A 19,747-nucleotide genomic window follows, 5' to 3' on the forward strand; every position below is an offset into this window, starting at 1 on the left:
GTCTGTCCTGTCATGGCCACGGAGGTCCTCCATGAACTCACCGCCTGCCCTGTAATGGCCACGGAGGCCAGCTACCATCTCATCACGGCCACGGAGGCCGCTATTAACCTTTTAATTTTCTCTGTTTCAGTCCCACCTGAGCAGACTTGCTGTCCTGTGCCATCGACTCCACTGTGGTGGTCCTCTGCTCCGCCCTGGTGGGCTTCTGTCCCGTCTGCTCGGCTGTGGTGGTCCTCTGCACCGCCCTGGTGGGCTTCTGTCCCGTCTTCTCAGCTGTCGTGGTCCTCTGCTCCGCCCTGGTGGGCTTCTGTCCCATCTTCTCGGCTGTGGTGGTCCTCTACTCCTCCCTGGTGGGCTCCAGCTCCACCTGCTCCACTCTGGTGGGCTCCCACGCCACCTGCTCTGCCTTGGTGGACCCTTGTTCCCGAGTTAGGCACATGGCGGGCTCCTGTTCCTGAGTTAAGCCCATGGCGGGCCCCTGTCTCCTATGTCAGGCCCAGGAGGGGCTCCTGTTTTCCTGAGTTAGGCCCAGGAAGGGCTCCAGTTATGCCTGCTCTGCCCCGGTCCCCGACCACGGCACTTCTTCATGGACCTGGCCCTCCATCCCTCCCCCTGTTCCGCCTCCGCTCCACCGCCCTCCTAGATTGTTTTGAGCATCTGGAAGCCGCTCCTTTGGGGGGGGTCACGATCATTAGATGGAGTGCCCATGAGCTTCAGTAGAGGGCACACCAGTCAGGACCATTCCACCCATTCACCACCAGTTGTCACTTGGACACTAGCACCTCTCAAACTGTTGCACCACACCCGAACTACATTACCCATGAGTCACTGCATCACAATCACCCTGCCACACCTGCACCTCATTCATCAGCCAATTTCCTTGCCACACCTGCACCTCATTTACACACACACATAAAAGCAGCACACTCACTCTCACTCACTGCGAAGTCTTGTTTAGCCAGTCTGACATTTCCGAGCGTTTTCCCAGTGTTTGTTATTCCTGTGTTTTGACCTTTGGACTGTTTATTCCGATTCTGATTCTCCGCTGCCTGTCCCGATCTCTGCTTGTTTCTGGTTACGATTCTGGTTATCCCTGACACACCTGACGCCATTTCTGATCTCTGCCTGTATTACCATTCTGTTGAATAAATGCTGCATATGGATCCGAAAGCCTCCGACTCCTCGTTACACATACATTAAGAAATTTTTATTTCTCTGGTTCTTTCTTTGTTTAAAGCCAATCAAGTTTTTGTTTTAAATTTCCAGTCAGAATCAAAGCTCAGACTGACCATTCCTTTAATTCAGAGAATATTTTTAAGTCAGAGCTTCAGAGCCAAACTGTTTACAGCATTTGCTCTCTTCTGTTTCATTATTTCTATCAGGGCTGAGCAAGTTACCTAATTTTTCAGCCATATTTCTATCATAAACCAAAAAGATATTGAGGCGACAATCTTATCAAAAACACTTGACTTCTGCGTGATGAAACTGCAAAGTATATTCCAGAATTTCCATATACTGGTCCAATCCAATTAGGGTCATGAAAATTAAATTTTAGCTCTTTCATGACTGTTCCTGATCCATCCCAGATCAATCAATCCTTTCCCTTAACCTATATATCTATCTGTATATGCGCATAAATTCTAACTATATATTTTTAACTTTAATTTTAGAGTATTCTGTTCCCTAACCACTGACCTGACCTATTCACTAAAGCTCAGGGTGCCCCTGTCTGTAATGCTGGGTGGTCGAAAGTTGGAAGAGCGATTTACGACTAGAACTCCAGTCTAACATCTTACATTCTTCTCTGTATTTCCTATACCTTTACCACGGCTCTCCCGGCCATACATGCACTTTGCCTTGGCTCTCTGTGCCTAACCAGCACTGCCCTTTATGGCTTCACATGCCCCTTTGCTCTCTGTGCCTAACCAGCACCACTTTCCAACCAGGCTACTTTCCGTAGAATTCAAAATCAACAACAATTATACCCTGACAGAGGATACAAATTGTGTCAATGCATAAGTCAACAAAATTCTGATTGGTTCCAAAACCTAGATAAACTCTCCAAAGACGTATATCTGATACACTGGACATTGGCAGTTGAACGTTTGTCTTGGGACTGTCTGAGCTTCTCCCTGTACCGACAGATACTAACACATATACACAGAAAACTTATCAGAGCTTCAAGACCCTTGCTAGAATTTTATCAGTATGGTTTGTTACACACACACACTATGAAGTCATCATCTTATAGTAGAAATACAGCATAAAGCAGGATTCTCTAATATCGTATCGTATCGTAATATTTAATATCGAGTCTATGCCTGTGTCTCCAGACAAGATGGCCGCCAGCCCAGCACCACTGCACAAGATGGCCGCCAGCCCAGCGCCACAGCACAAGATGGCCGCCCGGCGCCACTGCACAAGATGGTCGCCAGCGCAGCGCCACTGCACAAGATGGCCGCCAGCCCGTTGACTCAGTTCCCAGTTCTCACCTCAGCAAGTCTCTCTCGATTCCCACCACGGCTCAGCCTTTTCACAGCGGTTTTCTGGCCGCAGCGCAGTTGAGGCTGCCTCCTCTACTGGCACAGACCGCGTGTCGTAAATTTTTTTTTAATAACAAGGACGTGTAATAAACGGACTGACTGCAGAGGGTTAGTGGAATGCAGAGGTTTATTGAAACAGGTAATTAAGAGACAGTGGGAGAGATGCAAGTATGTGGATTCTTTGGTGAGAGGGTATGGAGATAGGTTGCGATAGATTAACAACAGTATATCTTGACCAGTGACCAGGGCTGCCAAATAGTTGAGATGAGGAGATACTCGCTGGAGAGAAGATAAGCAAAAGAGGTAAGTTAATGGAGTCAATGCAGGTAACTAGGACAGAGGAATGTTCCGCTCTGTAGCCATGAGAACTTGCTGAATGAGGTGTGTGCTTTTTATGTGCTTGGGAATTGATGATAAAATTGTGAACAGGTGCCGGTGATCAGTATTCAGGTGAGGGGGTGCGCTGTGATGAGCCTGACCGACTTGTGACAGTACCACGTCCTCCAGGGCCCGCTCCCTGATAGATTTTCCCACGAGGCACTGGCTCACCCAGAATCAGATCAATTGTTGGCAGTTGTGAGGCTTTGTGAGGGCAGAACATGTCACTAAATTCTTGATAGCAGGAGGGAATATCCACAGATCTCTACGGGACTCTCAATGGAGGTAGTATTAACGGGCAGGACCTCCGGAGGTGTTTTCGGTGGAGATGGCAGATTAGGGAAACAAATTTGGAAACACTGGTCACTCTACCGGAGGATTTTGACTGACGACCAGGAGATGATCGGATTATGTTGCACCAGCCAGGGAAGACCCAGAATGACATCCGCTGTAGAGCCCTCGAGAAGCAGGAAATTCATAGATTCTGTATGTAACAGGCCTATAGTCATCGTATCGTACCCACACTATACAAGACATGCCACCAATTTAATGATTTTCCAGTAATGGTGATTACTTGGTAGGTGGTTTCTGTAGCGGCGGTTGGTAAATTAAGCTGGCAGCAGAGGTCACCCGAGATGAAGTTCCCGGCTGACCCAGAGTCGAGGAGGGCGGTACCTGGAAGAGTGTTGGGGCAGCAGTAAGTTGAACAGTAGTGGTGAGTGGAATCATCTTAATGGGAGAAGGTTTAATGTAACTCACCGCTGGATGTGGAGGGCGAAGGGGACAGGCCAGGATGTGATGCCCACTCGAGCCGCAGTATAGGCACGGACCCTGGATCAGCCTTCTCTCCCACTCAGTCGGAGTTAGACGGTGGGTGTCGGTCTGCATAGGTTCAGGGTCAGACTCGGAACTCTGGGGTTCGGTCCGACGGTAACGTGTGGATGGTTGGGCTGGTGAACATTCCGGGAGGCAGGACTGAAGGCGATTGGAGCATCTGATGGCGAGCTGAATAAATCTTTCCAGACCATGTGAGTCGTCGTACGCGGCCAGCTGGAGGCGAAGCTTGGGTTCCAGGCAGGGGCGGACTGGCCATCGGGATCACCGGGACATTTCCCGGTGGCCTGATGGTCATTCTGGCCTGCCGGCTGCCACTGTGCAGTCGATCAGGCTGACGTGCTATAGGCTGTTATGCAACTGCGAATTAATTGACGGTCTTATGAATCTACGAATCAGGCGATCGCGGAGTGAAAATGACACCACCACATGACCAAACATCAGCGAAGCACTGCCCAATTGGCTATATCCAGAGGCAGGCTTTATCGCGCAAAAAAAATCAGGCTGGCTTAATCGCGCAAAAAAAAAGGGAGCGTAAATGCAAAGGAGGAGCAGAGACGGAACATATAAAAATGAGAAAAGCCCTGGCCACAGACGCAGCAAGTTGCTTCAAAATCCCAGCCATGTTCGCCAGTAAGGGAGCAGGTTGGTCAGAATTACATTTATATTTACTAGGGATGGGACGGTTCACTGAAAAAAAACGAACCGTTCATTTTAGCACACACTGTTCGGCACGCGCTGGGACCGCTATTCAACTTAAATCTGACAAAGCATCTGTAATATGATTTACTATAAATAACACGTAAAACAAACAGGGTTCAGCTAATATATGTTTCTGCTGATGGAAGCGCATTCTTCATTCCCAGACATTACAACATAAGCGATGAAAAAAAAAAAAAACCTCTACAAATCATTCACTCTTGTTCAATACTAACACTGTATCAGTGCATTCTCTTAAAGTGACCGTCTTTATATTAATCGAACAGCAACAACAAAGAAATCACTCACTGCTCTTGGTTAAAAAGCTTTTTTTACTTTAATAAAGAATAATCTTTAATTTATAGTCCAAATGCAATGCTGTTTTATATTTGATTACTTTAATTTCTATACCTAAAATTAATGCAAGACCTACCTAAAAAAAAACCTGAAAGTCAGTTTATTTTAATTTGTATCTTTACTCTATTGTATTTATTTGTGCTGTTGCTTGTAGTTAGAATATTCTTAATAATATGACAATATATATATATATATATATTTCTGAAAGGATAGTTTTTCCATAAACATAGCACATACAACTATACCGAAACCGTGACTCTAAAACCGTCAAACAAACCGAACTGTGAAAAAGTTGAACTGTTCCACCCTAATATTTACATAATCATTTGGCAGACGGACACTTTCTTTCAAAGCGACTTACAATAGATAAAATCTATTGAAAAAAAAATAAAAATAAAATAGAGCATCTTAATAACAAACTAGCACACTGTTTTACATATGGGGATACAGTATTTTTTTTGTGCCAAAATTGACCAGAAATTGATTTTCCATTTCTAGCCTACAATATGTAGCATAGTGTACAATGCTTATTTATTTTGAAGGTGACGAAGGAAGCAACAGTAGCACTAGTGCTGTTAGTGCTCCTGCTGTTGAACAAGAGAGGGTGGACAGTTAAGCTTTTGAGTCAGAGCAGGAACCTTCAGGTAAAGTTTAAGCTAATAGCAAAACTAAACATGCTCGCTATACTCTTAAAAATATGTGCTTTTATGATTTATAAGGTCATCAGTAGTAGGACTGTGATCATTGGAACATACAATTGATGGCTGCATAATTAATATAGATTACTGAAAGTGCTTATTTGCATAGAAACTCATTGTGCAGAGTGAGAGAGAGGGGGATTAAGGAAAGATGATAAAGACAGTGTATGCCTTGATACTTTGATTTATTTTTTAAGTATAACCCAATTCAAACAACTGAAAGAGCCAAAGAGTTTAGCAGTCTGGAGGACACATGAATTGGGTGGTGGTGACTGCAAGCAACAGAGGATGCCTGGGGTGGAGTCAAATTCCTGGCCTGATTTACTGTCCCAGTCCGCCACTGGTTCCAGGCCTTGACGAAATGCAGTTAGGAGGGATGCCTCATTCCAGCCACTGGCCGCAGCAAGGGTTCTGAATTATAGGGAATTAAATTGAATGGTCATTTCGCCCTGTTTAAGATTTTAAAGCTGCTCACCAATCGAAGAGTCGCCCTCCGTTGTGCCAAAAACCTCCCGGAAGTGAGCGATGAAGTTTTCCATTGACTGAGTGGCCGGACCAGCTTGCTTCCATATTGTCTCTGCCTATCGAAGAACGGGACCTGTGAGGGACGATATAATAAAGGCTATTTTTGACTGTTCATTGAGGTATAACTGAGGTTATGTCTCGATGGCAAGAGAACATTGGAGGAGAAACACGTTGCATTCCTCCACCGATCCTGAGTATGGCGCTGGTCTGACAACCGGGGTAGAGTACATGATCTGAGCAGGAGAAGCAGAAGTGGGGTGTTGTGGTGGATGAGCCCTTGCCGGAGAAAAAGGGGAAGTAGTGAGAGGAGTTAAAGGGATAGTTCAAATAGCAAAATTATGTCATTAATAACTTACCCTCATGTTGTTCCAAAGCCGTAAGACCTCCGTTTATCTTTGGAACACAGTTTAAGATATTTTAGATTTAGTCCGAGAGCTCTCAGTCCCTCCATTGAAGCTGTGTGTACGGTCTACTGTCCATGTCCAGAAAGGTAAGAAAAACATCATCAAAGTAGTCCATGTGACATCAGAGGGTCAGTTAGAATTCTTTGAAGCATCGAAAATACATTTTGGTCCAAAAATAGCAAAAACTACGACTTTATTCAGCATTGTCTTCTCTTCCGTGTCTGTTGTGAGAGAGAGTTCAAAACAAAGCAGTTTGTGATATCCGGTTCGCGAACGAATAATTTGATGTAACCAGATCTTTTTGAACCAGTTCACCAAATCGAACTGAATCGTTTTAAACGGTTCGCGTCTCCAATACACATTAATCCACAAATGACTTAAGCTGTTAACTTTTTTAATGTGGCTGACACTCCCTCTGAGTTCAAACAAACCAATATCCCGGAGTAATTCATTTACTCAAACAGTATACTGACTGAACTGCTGTGAAGAGAGAACTGAAGATGAACAGAGAAAGTTGGTTTATGCAATGTTAAGACTAAAGCTTGCCAACATGAAAGATGTTGTACCATATGAAAAGAAACGTTATTTGCAATGCAGAAAGAGAGATTTGAATGTGTTAGGAGTTTTATGCTCATTAAGTTAGACTGGAGTTTCTAAACATAAGACGGTTAGTTTAGTGCTTCTCCACAGATTTTAATGTGTTCTGAGTTTTATGCTCATGAAGTTATCATTTCTAAGCCCAAGAGTGCAACTTTAGTGCTTTTTTTTTAACAGTAAATCTATGTAACAGATTTGGATATGTTTAGAGTTTTATGCTCATTAAATTATGTTAGAGCTTTTAAGCACAAGAAGCTTTGTTTAATGCTTCTTAGAACTGTAACTCCCCAGCTAGGAATGTTATTCTTCTAAGAACATTACATATTCTGGGAATGTTTTTAGTGGCAAGGTTTATTTTTGTTCCCATGTTCTGCTAAAAGGTTTATTGATAACACTATTAGAACATTATCTCCTAACATTTGAATTAATATGTAAACAATAAGCTTCCCTTTGGGTATTGGAAGTGTACTCAAATGTTGCTCAAGTGTCAAATTTTGGTTGAATGTAAAAACCCAACCTTTGCCATTTTCAATAACTCCAAAAATAGCATTTCCAGTTTCACTTGTTATAAACTAGATTTACTTTGTTGCTGTCATACATTTACAAAAGTTCTTATTAAGATTAACAGAGGTTTAGACGTTGATGTTTATTTAAAATTTATAGTTTAGTTTGCTTTAGTTGTGCAATTTTATACACAATGTTTGTTTGTAGTCATAGCGGTCTGATTACCTGATTTCTTGCACATCATTTTTTTATGGCATCTCAATGGTTCTGTAGACTGAGACCCAGCTGACTTTTAATCAGATTATTGTAACGACTGGGTGAAGGAGTGGCAGGAAGCAAGTGCGAGTTAAACACAGTTTAATGAAGACAATGATACAAGACGACAAAAAGACACAAAGATGAAGCTGAGAGGAATACACTGTCCAGGATGGTGCAGGTGGGTGAAGTATCCGGATGGCGGAGATGAGTTGGCAGCAGGAGAGGGTAACACAGGAACTGTGGGGAAGCGAGCCGAAGGTAAGTGATGTTGCTTGTTGGTGATGTGCGTAGAGTGTCACGCTGTCTAGTCTCTGTTTCCCTGGGTGTCCACTAGTGGGCTCACTTCCCCTTAGGCAATTCACCATAGGCACTAGTTTTGACCTTGGCTGTGTTTGACAACGATTTGGATTACCCTATATTAAATAAATACCTGCTATTGGATCTCTCTCTCTCCCTGTGTTTCACTGGTCATGATCGTCACATAGAGTGGACAGGGTTCCGGGGAGACACGGACATCCAACGCAGAAACACACGAGAAAGCAAACATAGGTTACAAACATGAAACAACGCTCTCACAAACACAAGACGCTAAACAATCCAATATATAGGGATGAGTAATGAGTGACAGCTGTTGCTGATGACAATTAGCGGAGACGCCCACAAACTAATCAGTGCTGACGTGTAACACACAGACTTCACCCACATAGTGCAAAACCCTGAGATCACGGTTTACCAACTGTGACAATTATTCCAAAAACTAAAAGAAAAACTGGTTGCACTTTATTGCACTTTACCAACCGTGACAGTACCCCCCCTCTAAGAACGCCTCCTGGAGTTCCCAGAAGGGCCTACCTGCTGATTGTAATCATCAATAAGGGAGTGATTCAGTATGTCCCTAGCAGGTACCCAACTCCTCTCCTCCGGACCGTAACCTTCCCAGTCCACCAAGTACTGGTATCCTCGTCCCCTCCGTCTCGAGTCCAGAATACGATTCACCGAATAAGTTGGTTTCCCATCTATGAGACGCGGCGGTGGGGGAACCGGGGTAGGTGGATTAATACTTGGTTTTGGACACATGGAAGGCGGGATGAATTCTCCTGTACGCTGGAGGTAGTTTGAGGCGGACTGTCACCGGACTAATGATCTTGGTGACAGGAAATGGGGCAATACATTTGGGAGCTAATTTGTTAGAAACGGAGCGGAGAGGAATATTGTTGGTAGAAAGCCACACTCTTTGACCCACGACGTATACGGGAGTATCCGGATGTATCCGGATGGCGGAGATGAGTTGGCAGCAGGAGAGGGTGACACAGGAACTGCGGGGAAGCGAGCCGAAGGTAAGTGATGTTGCTTGTTGGTGATGTGCATAGAGTGGACGGGGTTCCGGGGAGACACGGACATCCAACGCAGAAACACACGAGAAAGCAAACATAGGTTACAAACATGAAACAACGCTCTCACAAACACAAGACGCTAGACAAGCCAATATATAGGGATGAGTAATGAGTGACAGATGTTGCTGATGACAATTAGCGGAGACGCCCACAAACTAATCAGTGCTGACGCGTAACACACAGACTTCACCCACAAAGTGCAAAACCCTGAGATCACGGTTTACCAACTGTGACAATTATTCCAAAAACTAAAAGAAAAACTGGTTGCACTTTATTTTAAAGTAGCCTACGTGTCCTTACATGTACTTACAGTGTACTTACAGTGTATTTATCTAAGAATGTTTTGGTAATAGAAGGTAACTACATGGGGTAGGGTTAGGGGTAGGTTCAGGGTTAGTACCTAGTTATTACATAATTATTGTAATTACTATAATAAGTACATAGTATGTACATGAGGAACAGGACTGGAAAAGTGCTACCAAAAACTTTCTGTAAGAATCTGTATATGAATCTCAAAACAGAGCATAAGGGGTGAAACACACAACAAGGATCTGGTGAAAATGTAAAGATTTAAAGTTTATTAAGAACAGTGAACAGTGAGTGATCAGAATCACAATTTATTGCCAGGTATGTTTACACATACAAGGAATTTGTTTTCATGACAGAAGCTTCGGCAGTGTAACATAATAATGGTGACAAAAGAAAAACACAGATTAATAAAATTACAAAAATATAGAACAAGTAAATAAGGAATAACAATATATAAATTGACAATTGTTGACAATATTACAATAGACAGTTTTGTATGTACAGGTATATTATGTGCAAATTTGAAGTGTAGACTAAGTGTGTGTGTTAAATAAATAAGTGTATGAGTGTATTAGTAGTGTTGTGTGTTCCATAGTTATTGTCAGTGTTTGTAAGATGGATTGCCTGGGGGAAGAAACTGTCCCCGTGTCTGGTCGTTCTGGTGCTCAGTGCTCTGTTGCGTCGACCCGATGGCAACAGTTCGAAAAAGAGACTGTGCTGGATTTGAGAGGTCCAGAGTGATTTTGCTAACCCTTTTGCTCACTCTGGATGAGTACAGTTCTTGGAGAGAAGGGAGGGTTGTACCTGTGAATTGCTCAGTAGTCTGGACTACCCTGTAGTCTTCTGAGGTCAGATTTGGTAGCTGAGCTGAACCAGACAGATATAAAAGTGCAGAGGATTGATTTAATCATGGCAGAGTAGAACTGTTTCACAGAGGTGGAAAGTAACGAATTACATTTACTCGCGTTACTGTAATTGAGTAGCTTTTTTGTGTACTTCTACTTTTTTAAGTATTTTTTTTAATCTGTAATTTTACTTTTACTTAAGTATATTTTGTTTGAAGTATTGTACTTCGCTACATTTTAAAACACATTAATTACTGAGTAAAAAAAAAAGTCAGTAAATAATGGGCAGGAGGGCAAACTGGCGCTAAAATCACAAGAAAGATGCAGACGGACAAAACAGGCGTTAGTGGTGCAGACACCGCTGAAAACGAAACCCCGTCATATTCTGAAGTTGAACTCAAGGAAATGAAGTGAACCCCTGGCCATATGTATGCTCTATTATGCTGTGTATGCTGTGCTTGCCTAGGGAGACCAAACTAGCAGTTTATAAAATCTCGACAAGACATCAACCCCACGTAAGCATATAGAGGTGAGCTAAATAATTGCGTCATTGCATTGGTGGTTAAAATGATGCTTTGACATTTTAGCAAGAGGTTTTGCACAAATTAGCCAAAAAGACTGGTGCGGAGTGTGCGATATATATTGTCTGCGATAATATCATAATTGTTGTTTTAATGATGTACGCGCGCATTTAGAGTGTTCTTTCACTGTGTGATTCAGTCTGTTGAAATGCATTTAGAATGAAATCAATCAAAATCATTTAGAATCAAAATCACACAAAGAATGCTGTCTTTTCCTCTAAAAATCATAATCACACACACACACACACACACACACACACACACACACACACATATATATATATATATATATATATATATATATATATATATATATATATATATATATATATATAGATCAGTGGGGATTTCTTTAAGACTGCAAGGGAAGCTCAGCTTCCCCTCTAATGTAAAAAAAACCCAACGGTCAAATATGTACTATTGTGTATTATGTATTGTGTTAATCAGCTACATGTCGGCTGACTCGATTTTCTTCTCATACATTCCCGTAGCGTCACAGTGCATTTCCCTGTTGAAGCCGAGCGTCCATTGACTTCAATGGGGCTGCTTTGAACAGTTTTTTTCAGTGCTCCGAAGCTAGACGGTCATTGGATAAATGCTGCGATTATGTCCCGCCCACGGACGCTCAGCGTCTCTGGAGGTGAATGAAGACTGGGCTTCCGCGTGATGATTGGAGGATCTGTCGATCTCCTTTTGACTGACAGCGGTCTGCACCATAAGAAGTCGGTGAAGCTGTTTCACGCTCAGTCCCATGATCGCGGATTTCTCAAGTGTATTCGAAAGACAAACTGCGGCAATATTTCTTGATATTTGTAAAATGCAGAACCACCACAAAATTAAATTGGTAACTAAGACAGATTGAAAATGTGCGCGCGCACACACACACACACACACACACACACACACACACACACACACACTATAGCCATCTAGTGGTTAAAGTGATTTATTACAATTTTTAAACTGAATTTCCCCAAAAATGGGCAAAAATCTTACATTAAACCTTATAAAATTATCCATGGTATCCCCATGTATGAAAGTTAGAAATCTGGGTCTTTTATGAAGTGAATTTTACCTGAAATGCTTTTTTCTTTTTTTGTAAAAAAAAAAGCCTATTTAAATAAATATTTATTTATTTATAGAAATGTAAAAGATTTAAATCCTCCAAAAACTGTACAAAGTTTAGTAAAAACATAAATGAACAGAGTAAAATTATATTTGTAAAAAATGTAAATATTTTACTATTACAAAATGAAATGTTATTGTCTGGGGTCAAAAAGACCCCGAGTGTCATTACAAATGAAGACCATCAGAGGGTTATAATGTAGGCCGAAAATGAGCTTCCCCTCTTTGAAAGACCAGCAGCCGCCACTGATATATATATATATATATATATATATATATATATATATATATATATATATATTTTTTTTTTTTTTTTTTTTTTTTTTTTACAACAGGACAGTAAACTAAGAGACTTGCGTTTTAGACACCATATTGCCATTGTTTTTGCTCTATTTCTACAACAAAAATTTATTCCAAACACAGCCACCAAAGCAAAATTTTGCATCTCTGAGCAACATGACAGTGTTTCGTTTCTGAATGAATCAACTGTTTAAATGATTTGGTTCAATCGCAATGACTCACTTATTAACAGTGACTAGCTGACACATACTGGCCATTTTAATTTCACATTTAAAGTATCTTTTGATTTTTTTTTTTTTTATAATTAAGTTTTTATAATTTCAAATGAGTATTCAACATTTTATGTCTGGCATATCAAAACATTATTCATGCATTTGTAACTGCAGGTTAAATGCATTCTTGTCCTGCACTAAACAGTGTAATACATCTAAATGTCACGTCCGATGAAGCTTCTGCATTTCCTCTGTATTGAAAAGATGAGTTTGTTGATACTGATTTGCCTGGTAACAGCCCAAATGTTTTATTATTCTAAATAACTGATTCCTTTAATTAAAAACAACTAGTTTGAGATTAATAGACCTATCCCAGGGGTGTCAGACTCAGTTCCTGGAGGGCCATAGCCCTGCAGAGTTTAGTTCTAACCCTGCTCCAGCACACATATCATGTAGTTTTCAAATAAACCTAAATGATTAGACTAGCTGGATCAGGTGTGTTTAATTAGGGTTAAATCTAAACTGTGCAGGACTGTGGCCCTCCAGGAACTGAGTTTGACACCCTTGGCCTGTCCCATTTTTGACTCCCTCCCACTGGTTAAAATGTAACTAAGTAATTTTTACTCTGAGTAAATTTTAAATGAGCTACTTTTTACTTTTACTTGAGTGGATTTTTTAGACTGGTACTTTTACTTGTACTTAAGTAAAATTTCATTAATGTAATGGTACTTTTACTTGAGTAGAATATTTTTGTACTCTTTCCACCTCTGCTGTTTCAGCACTGTTTGGTAGTTCCTAGAATAGCAAAGTCCACTAAAGGAGGTAGAGCTTTTTCACATTTGGCTCCCAAACTCTGGAATAGCCTTCCTGATAATGTTCGGGGTTCAAACACACTCTCTGTTTAAATCTTGATTAAAAACACATCTCTTTTGCCAAGTATTAGAATAATGCATCTCATAATTTGCGACTGCAGTTGTATCTGATCAAATGCGAATTCTTATTCTTTAGCTTGGGTTAAACTAATTATTTTTACTTTGTTGGAACAGCAGCTACGCTAATTATGTCTCTATTAGTTTCTTTGTTTTGCCACTGGATTTACAATCCAAAAGTTGAAGAAAGAGCCTTTATTTGTAACTACTTTCCACTATTGATATAAATGAAAATTTAAAAGACTCAGAAATGTGTTGGAATCATAGAGTTTTTTTTTTATACAGAATGAAGATACTCTCATATTTCTTCAAATATATGGCATTTTATTATTATTATTTATTTGTTTACGTGTCTTAGCCCACTTAATATTAGTTCATTTGCATGTATCACCATTATAGATGTGTATTTTGTTTCATTGTTTAAAAACACATACGCTTAGACTGAAGTCACTTCACACTCCAGTACAGTAGGAGGTGGAATGCACCTAAAAAGGCGGTATGCGATCCGCCGGAAAAAAAACCCACAGAAGAAGAATACGACGACATCTCGCGATGTGTTGTGTTTAAGGAACGACTGTCGCGCGCGCTGTAGCGGGTTTCTGTCTGCTTGTTTTACTATATTTATAACGAAAACACAATTATATATTAATAGTTTCATTTTATTTTTTTCTGCTTCGAAGTGCAGGATGTTCTAGAGAAAAATTAGTTTGTCGCTGTCTGTATTCGTCGTGTTCCGACTCAAGATTAATGTTAGCCCGCTCTCTTTTTTCATGCTAACGTTAGCAGTCGGCGTTTTGGCGATTTTATTTTTATCAAACTCTCCGGAATAAACAATTCATCATGGGCTACTTAAAGTTAATAGAGATAGAAAACTTCAAGTCTTACAAAGGCAGACAGATAATCGGGCCTTTCCACAAGTTTACAGCGATTATAGGGCCGAATGGATCAGGTAAGTGTCTTGGCTTATGATAATAACAACACTTTTAACAAACAAAATCGCTTTATTAAACACATTTAACGTTAGTCAGTTATGGTACCATTTTGATAGCTATATGACATTTTAAGAAATAGTAGGAACTGTAACGTTATATCTCAAGCATTATTGTGTAATTACACGAACTAGTAATAAGAATAAAGATAAGATACATTTATCAGGTAGTCCGAATATATTATACAAGAACTAAAACATCTAAAAGTAAACGATACTTAGTAGTAGATTAACACATTAGTAGATAGCAGCAGCTGTAATGTTTAAAATCAGATGCTCGTGATATGTAGCTTGTTTTCATTAGTCCTAAAACATGAAACTTTTTAAAGCACCGCTCGTCTGGAATTCTCTGGAATAGCCTTCCTGATAATGTTTGGGGTTCAGATACACACTCTCTGTTTAAATCTTGATTAAAAACACATCTCTTTTGCCAAGTATTAGAATAATGCATCTCATAATTTGCGACTGCAGTTGTATCTGATCAAATGCGAATTCTTATTCTTTAGCTTGGGTTAAACTAATTATTTCCACTTTGTTGGAACAGCAGCTACGCTAATTACGTCTCTATTAGTTTCTCTGTTTTGCCACTGGATTTACATCCAAAAGTTGAAGAAAGAGCCTTTATTTGTAACTACTTTCCACTATTGATATAAATGAAAATTTAAAAGGCTCAGAAATGTGTTGGAATCATATAGATTTTTTTTTTGATACAGAATGAAGATACTCCCATATTTCTTCAAATATATGGCGTTTTATTATTATTATTTATTTGTTTACGTGTCTTAGCCCACTTAATATTAGTTCAATATTAGTATTAAACATGAAACTTTTTAAAGCACCGCTCGTCTCCTCTGACGCTCAAGTGGGTATAACTGCAGGCCGGGGATCTCCAAAATTGGGTAGAACCTCCAAAATGGTGTGGGGCCTCCTTTCGCAAAAACTTTCACCATTGGCTGTAGCTTCAGCCAATTGTTACTGACTTAAAAAAAAAAAAAAAAAAACGTTATAAATTAAACATTGTTTCTAGTTCATCTAAAATAAAATATGCTATATAAATAAATATTCTCCATGACAGCAGAGCATAGACTTTTTAAAAACAGGAGCAGAGCCTAAAGCTTGTGGCCAGTGGTGTTTGGTCCCAAGTTTGAAACTCTGCTTCATTATGTAAACGGGAATCACTCAGGAGTCTTCCCAGCGTAGGGGGGAGATTTTACTCTATCGCTTTATTCCAAGCAACGGGGCCGCCCCGGGGCATGAAATTCGCAGGCTAGGACACAACAAATAAAAACTTAAGAATCAGCTGTGGGCACGGAGCTTGCGCTGAAGTAGTTTTGTCATGATACCAAAATTATTATTTCGATACCGATACCTAGTCAAGAATTTCGATTTTCGATACTTTTCCTGAAAAGGGAAAATAAACTCTCAAATATCATTGCTGTGCTTTATTTTAAAACCGGGACAACATTCTAATCCTATAACACACTAATAAATGAAAATATGAACAGCATAGATGTTAAACATTTGAACAAAATATGAAATATCAAAATATAAAAAATAATTTAGAGGAATGACATTCAAGGTAAAGAAAGAATAAATTTAGCAGCATTATCTCTGTTATCATAAGAAACATAAGAGTAATAAATTTATCTTGATTCTGAACTTTGAATAAAAATATGAAGAGCGATTATATTAAACAATGTTTAAATGTCAAAAGATAAATATCAATTTAAGCAATGGCATTCAAGTAAAAAAAAAAAAAAAAGCAAATAAAATTTAGCAGCAATATCTGAGATATTGTTACTTATTCTGTCAGCTGTGCAACCTTTTCTTTCAGAGGAGAAAACTTCAGCCAGTGAGCTTTAATGAGCGTCATCTTTAGTGAGCGTCATCTTTTTCTACCAGCCATGGACCGGCGGCCACAGTATCACTTATGCTTGCACATGCAGCCTAGTGATGTGCAGGTCGGTTTTTTTTCCAACCCGCGGGTCCCGCTTTTATGAAATTATTTGGCCCGCCCCAGCCCGCAAATAAAGTAAAATTTCTTTTCCCACCCCGACCCGCTCATCGGGGACATCACGGAAGATACGTTGCTACTTAGACCTTTGTATTGTAACCTTATCAAAGACCCTAATAAAATGTGAAAATATATATTCTAAATATTTAATATAGGTTATATGAAATTGCACTAGTGATGGTTCGTCCGTGAACAAATCTTTTAGGTGAACAAATCGTTCTCGTTCAGGTAATCCACTGACTCATATTTCTCGTTCACTGAAGTACCTCCCTCCACAGCAGCGAAAGTTTAGCGAGAATTTTGAACTTACTCTTTTTAACTGCAGAAACAAGTAAACACTAAACAGGCATTTTTTTTTAGCTAAACATGTTCACAGCCAATAAAAATTAGAAATGGCTGAAATGTTTGAAAACACTTGTACCCTACCCGATCGAATAAAATCCAGTCTTCATTCTGCTTGTGTGCGTTTGAGTCTTTTCAAATTGTGTGCGAGGAAAACCAACTTGTTAACGTTGGCCGGCAGCATTGCGCTCCTGGTTTTACTGATAATAAATCCAGCCTTGGAGAAAATTCTTTCTGATAATGTGGAAGTAGACGGGATGCTGAGAAATCTCTTTGCGGCCCTGGACAGCTTTGGGTATCTCTCCTCGTTCTTTTGCCACCATTCCAGTGGTCCTGTACTGCTTTTTGTAGTGTCCTTTAAATAAGTCCTCATCTCACTGTCCCCTGGCTGCTGCTCCTCTTCATCACTGGACAATAGCATCAACATCACTTGGTCTTTCTCTTTTTCTTGTCTTGAAGGGCCTGCAGTATCACGCTCCTCCACCAATTCACTGGCATCACCTACCTCCTGTACAGGCCAGGCAGCTAATCTCTCAGCCAGATTTTCCACCATAGTATACGCCTCATTCCTTTGCTCATCATCAGTGAAAAAAGAAAGCTTCTTAAAACATGGGTAAAGAATTGCAGCCTTGATATAAATACTGGTCTCCAAAAGACGGCCGTTAAGCTCCCATCGTCTTGTCAATCTCGTCTGTCAGCATAATCTTGAGGGTCTTAGTAACAGCGCTGTCGTCTTCATGTACCACCAAGTGTCGTTTCTTAATGTTCATAAGCATTGGAACAGTGGCAGACAGAGATGTGTTCATATCTTGTGACAAAAGCTCTGTCAGTTTGATCATTGGCTTGAGCACATTGACTATGTCCTCTGCCATTCTCCACTGGGATGTTGTGAGCTCTAGATCACGGTCGGACCGTTTGCTGACACTTGAATCCGTCAGCACAGCTGAAACTGCACCCCTTTGTTCTAACAGGCGATCGAGCATAAGATGGACAGAATTCCATCGAGTGGCAATGTCTTGCACAAGTTTATGCTCTGCAATATTCAGTTTTCTTTTGCCGCATTTCCACCGAAATTACCCGGAACATTTGTACCAGGAACGTTTTTCCCCCCAGCCCTTTTGCTTTCTGCGTTTCCACCGCAGTGTAAAGTACCGGGAAGATTAGGCAAATAGATTGGTGACGTTGGTCTGCGCGCGTTTCTCAATACAAAGTATGCTGATTTTGGACGTGCATCCTCGGTAGTTCAGACTTTGTGCATTCGACTCGGCCGCAACAACGCAAATCCGGTAATTCTGCAAACAGCAGCGTACTTGATAACATCATTCAGCTTGGCTTGGCTACTGCAATTTTCCTCACTGTATATAACAAAATAAAATAGGACATCAAATACCACTGCCTCCTTTCATTTTCATTTAAACATAATAATAGCATCAGAAACGTACTTAGTTCAGGGATATGTATACAGCCATTACAGTGAAAGAAATATTATATAAATTTGCCTTTTTTTTCATTTTAACATATAGATAAATTGAATACAGACCAAAGACAACCTGTTAGATTTACCCAAAACTATCTTATAAAGAGACATCAGAGCTAGCTTCACATATCAGAAGGTCTAGCCGAGGTGAGGCTGCTCTCGGTGGATACATGAGGACTGAGCTCCCGCTGATCGCTTGGAGCTCAGCGTCTCTGAGATCGGCGAAACACATTTTTAAATAGGCGCTGTCTTCATAAACAAACCACAGATTTGAGTTTTAAACAACTACATTCTCGCCTGAAATACTTTTAAAATTACATTTCATGACACAATAACAGTAATATTTTGAAGATTATCCGAAATAAATGGTGGTAGAACCAATGCTGCGTGAACTCAACCAATCAGGATGTTTAGCGCCCAAGTCCCGCCCCCTAAAGTTCCGGAACTTTGAAAAAGTACCACCTCGCCAGCAGGGACTTTCTGAGGGGCATTTTTTTTACCCGGAACTTTTAGTTCCTGGTTCCTGCGGTGGAAACACACCAAGTACCAGCCTAAAGTCCCTAGTTCCTGGGTTAAGTTCCTGTGGTGGAAAAGTGGCATTTGTTTTTCTCCAAGTGCTGTGGTGGCCTTTGCAGCAGCAACAGTGCGACAAACGGGATCTTTCTTACATGCGCGGTTAATGCACAATTGCAGCATATGCCCCACACAACGGACTCCCTGTACAGTTCCCCACGATGGGTCTTGGGCCAGTTGATTGGTGCATGCAACCATATTCGTTGCATTGTCATGGACAACAGAAATGATCTTAGTACCTGGAATGTCCCAATTAGAAATGAATTCTTTCAGTGTTTGTGAAATATGTTCTGCTGTATGACTTTCCTCCATTTTTTTTGTTGCCAACACAAACTTTTCACAGTCACCAGGCTTCAGTAATAAAGTGGGCTGTAACTGTAACATAAATGTAAATGAGTTGGATGGAAACCTGGCTATTGTCTGCATCAAACCATGCTTCCAAACAAATGTCATTCACCGTTCTAGGCAGCTCCAGGACAGCTGTCTCTCCGAGCACGGTGCTGTCTGTTGGCGAGTAACGTAGCCCTCAATCATTCGGCAGTGTGAGAGCTGCCAACTTCTCCACCCCATTTACAGAGTGAGATACTCTGACTACCTTTATCTCCCAGGACTGTTGTTGAATCTTCCAAAAGTTTTGGCTTGGCATCCTTCACATGCCACAGCAGCACTTTCCACCACACCAATAACACGGGGCTGCCCCCTGACGTGCCTGACTTTAAATTGGCATAATGAAATGCGCAAAAAGGCTAGGACCATTACAAATTTATTGGACAGGAAAACAAGTCGATCAACATTTTCGAGGTCCAGAGCAGAGCGTTTTTTTATTCACTATATGTCCAGCTGTTGAGAAGACGCGCTCCG

The 19,747-nt window shown here is 40.7% G+C and overlaps 1 protein-coding gene across 1 annotated transcript in view; it reads left to right on the plus strand.

The window, feature by feature from the left end:
* Window positions 1–14,027: 14,027 nt before the first annotated feature.
* Window positions 14,028–19,747, plus strand: part of smc1al (structural maintenance of chromosomes 1A, like) — a 65,972-nt gene continuing 60,252 nt past the window's right edge. Inside the window, exon 1 of the mRNA XM_059527161.1 lies at window positions 14,028–14,441. Coding sequence (XP_059383144.1) covers window positions 14,333–14,441 — 109 coding nt within the window. The 5' untranslated portion in view covers window positions 14,028–14,332. The remainder of the gene's footprint in view (window positions 14,442–19,747) is intronic.

This window comes from Carassius carassius, chromosome 37 (genome assembly GCF_963082965.1).
Source record: "Carassius carassius chromosome 37, fCarCar2.1, whole genome shotgun sequence".
NCBI classification, from domain to species: domain Eukaryota; kingdom Metazoa; phylum Chordata; class Actinopteri; order Cypriniformes; family Cyprinidae; genus Carassius; species Carassius carassius.